At 43.4% G+C, this 1,700-nt stretch overlaps 1 protein-coding gene across 1 annotated transcript; it reads left to right on the top strand.

The window, feature by feature from the left end:
- Positions 1 to 762: 762 nt before the first annotated feature.
- LOC114084941 (large ribosomal subunit protein uL13-like) lies at positions 763 to 1,404 on the top strand. The gene has a single exon (XM_034637116.2). It carries the CDS (start codon positions 763 to 765, stop codon positions 1,375 to 1,377), a length of 615 nt encoding a protein of 204 aa, XP_034493007.2. The 3' UTR covers positions 1,378 to 1,404.
- The last annotated feature ends 296 nt before the right edge of the window (positions 1,405 to 1,700 follow it).

The following is a 1,700-nucleotide window of genomic DNA, read 5'->3' as shown; positions in this document are numbered from 1 at the left end:
CTCAGTGAGACGCTGTCTCTCAATAAAATACAAAATAGGGCTGGGGATGTAGCTCAATGGCCAAGAGCCCCTGAGTTCAATCCCTAGTACCTCCCCCCAAAAAAGAAAATTATAAGGCAATTATACAATCACTTCTGCTCATATCTCATTGGTGAGAACCTGGTCACACGAGTAGCAACAGGAACTGGAAAATGGTTTCTAGCCAGGTTGCACAGTGTCTGTGAGGGAAAGAACAATGTACTGGCAACCATCCCTCTCTCAAAATCATCCTCATTAGTTTGTATAGGCCTTCACCATATATGCATTCCTTCACTGTTTTCCATCCATTACACACCCTACCCTTCATCTTGGTGATCACTACTGTGTTTACAGTACATACTTTAGTTTCTATTTTTGGAAAATATGTATTTTTATTTCATGTGCTTGTGTTTTTTTTAATTATTATTATTCTTTTTGCAGTGCTGGGGATTGAACCCAAGGCCTCACTCATGCTAGATAAATACCCTGCCACTGAGCACTGCCCCCAGGGCTATTAATTTTTTTGAGGTATAATTTACTTTCAGTAATAGTCACCTGGTTTTTAACAAAGGAGCAAAGGCAATTTATGGGAAAAGTTTTTTTTTTTTCCCCCAACAGATTGTTTTGGAAGAACTGGATGTCCATGTGCAAAAACAAACAGAAAAGAATCTAAATATAGACTCTACCTTTTATGAAAATTAACTCAAAAATGGATCTTAGGGCTTTCCCAGGCGGCTGCCGAAGATGGCCGAGGGACAGGTCCCAGTGCTGGATGGCCGAGGCCATCTCCTGGGCCGCCTGGCGGCCATTGTGGCCAAACAGGTACTGCTGGGCCGCAAGGTGGTGGTTGTGCGCTGTGAGGGCATCAACATTTCTGGAAATTTCTACAGAAACAAGTTGAAGTACCTGGCCTTCCTCCGCAAGAGGATGAATACCAACCCACCCCGTGGTCCGTACCACTTCCGGGCCCCCAGTCGCATCTTCTGGAGGACTGTGCCAGGCATGCTGCCCCACAAGACCAAGCCAGGCCAGGCTGCCCTGGACCGCCTCAAGGTGTTTGATGGGACTCCACCACCCTACGACAAGAAAAAGCGGATGGTGGTTCCTGCTGCCCTGAAGGTTGTGCGACTGAAGCCAACAAGAAAGTTTGCCTACCTGGGGCGCCTGGCTCATGAGGTCGGCTGGAAGTACCAGGCAGTGACAGCCATCCTGGAGGAGAAGAGAAAGGAGAAAGCCAAGATCCATCACCGGAAGAAAAAACAGCTTATGAGGCTACGAAAACAGGCAGAAAAGAATGTGGAGAAGAAAATTAACAAGTTCACAGAGGTCCTCCTCAGGACCAATGGACTCCTGGTCTGAGCCCAATAAAGACTGTTTATGCCTCAAAAAAAAAAAAAGGAACTTAGGCCTAAATGTAAGAGGCCAAACTATAAAACTTCTAGGGGAAAAAAAAAAAACAAAAAACAGGATAACATCTAGTTGACCTTGAGTTTGGCTATGAATATTTAGATATGACAACAAAAGCATGATTAATAAAAGAAAAAAAATTGATGTTGGACTTTATTACAATTAAAAACTGCTCTACAAAAGGCATATTAAGAGAATGAGAAAGTCACAGAATGGAGAAGATATTTACAAAACACCTATCTGATAAAGTACTTGTATCCAAAATATTCAAAGAA

This window comes from Marmota flaviventris, chromosome 2, assembly GCF_047511675.1.
Source record: "Marmota flaviventris isolate mMarFla1 chromosome 2, mMarFla1.hap1, whole genome shotgun sequence".
In the NCBI taxonomy this organism is placed as follows: domain Eukaryota; kingdom Metazoa; phylum Chordata; class Mammalia; order Rodentia; family Sciuridae; genus Marmota; species Marmota flaviventris.
Note: the sequence above shows the minus strand (reverse complement) of the source record. Positions and strands in the feature narration are given on the sequence as shown.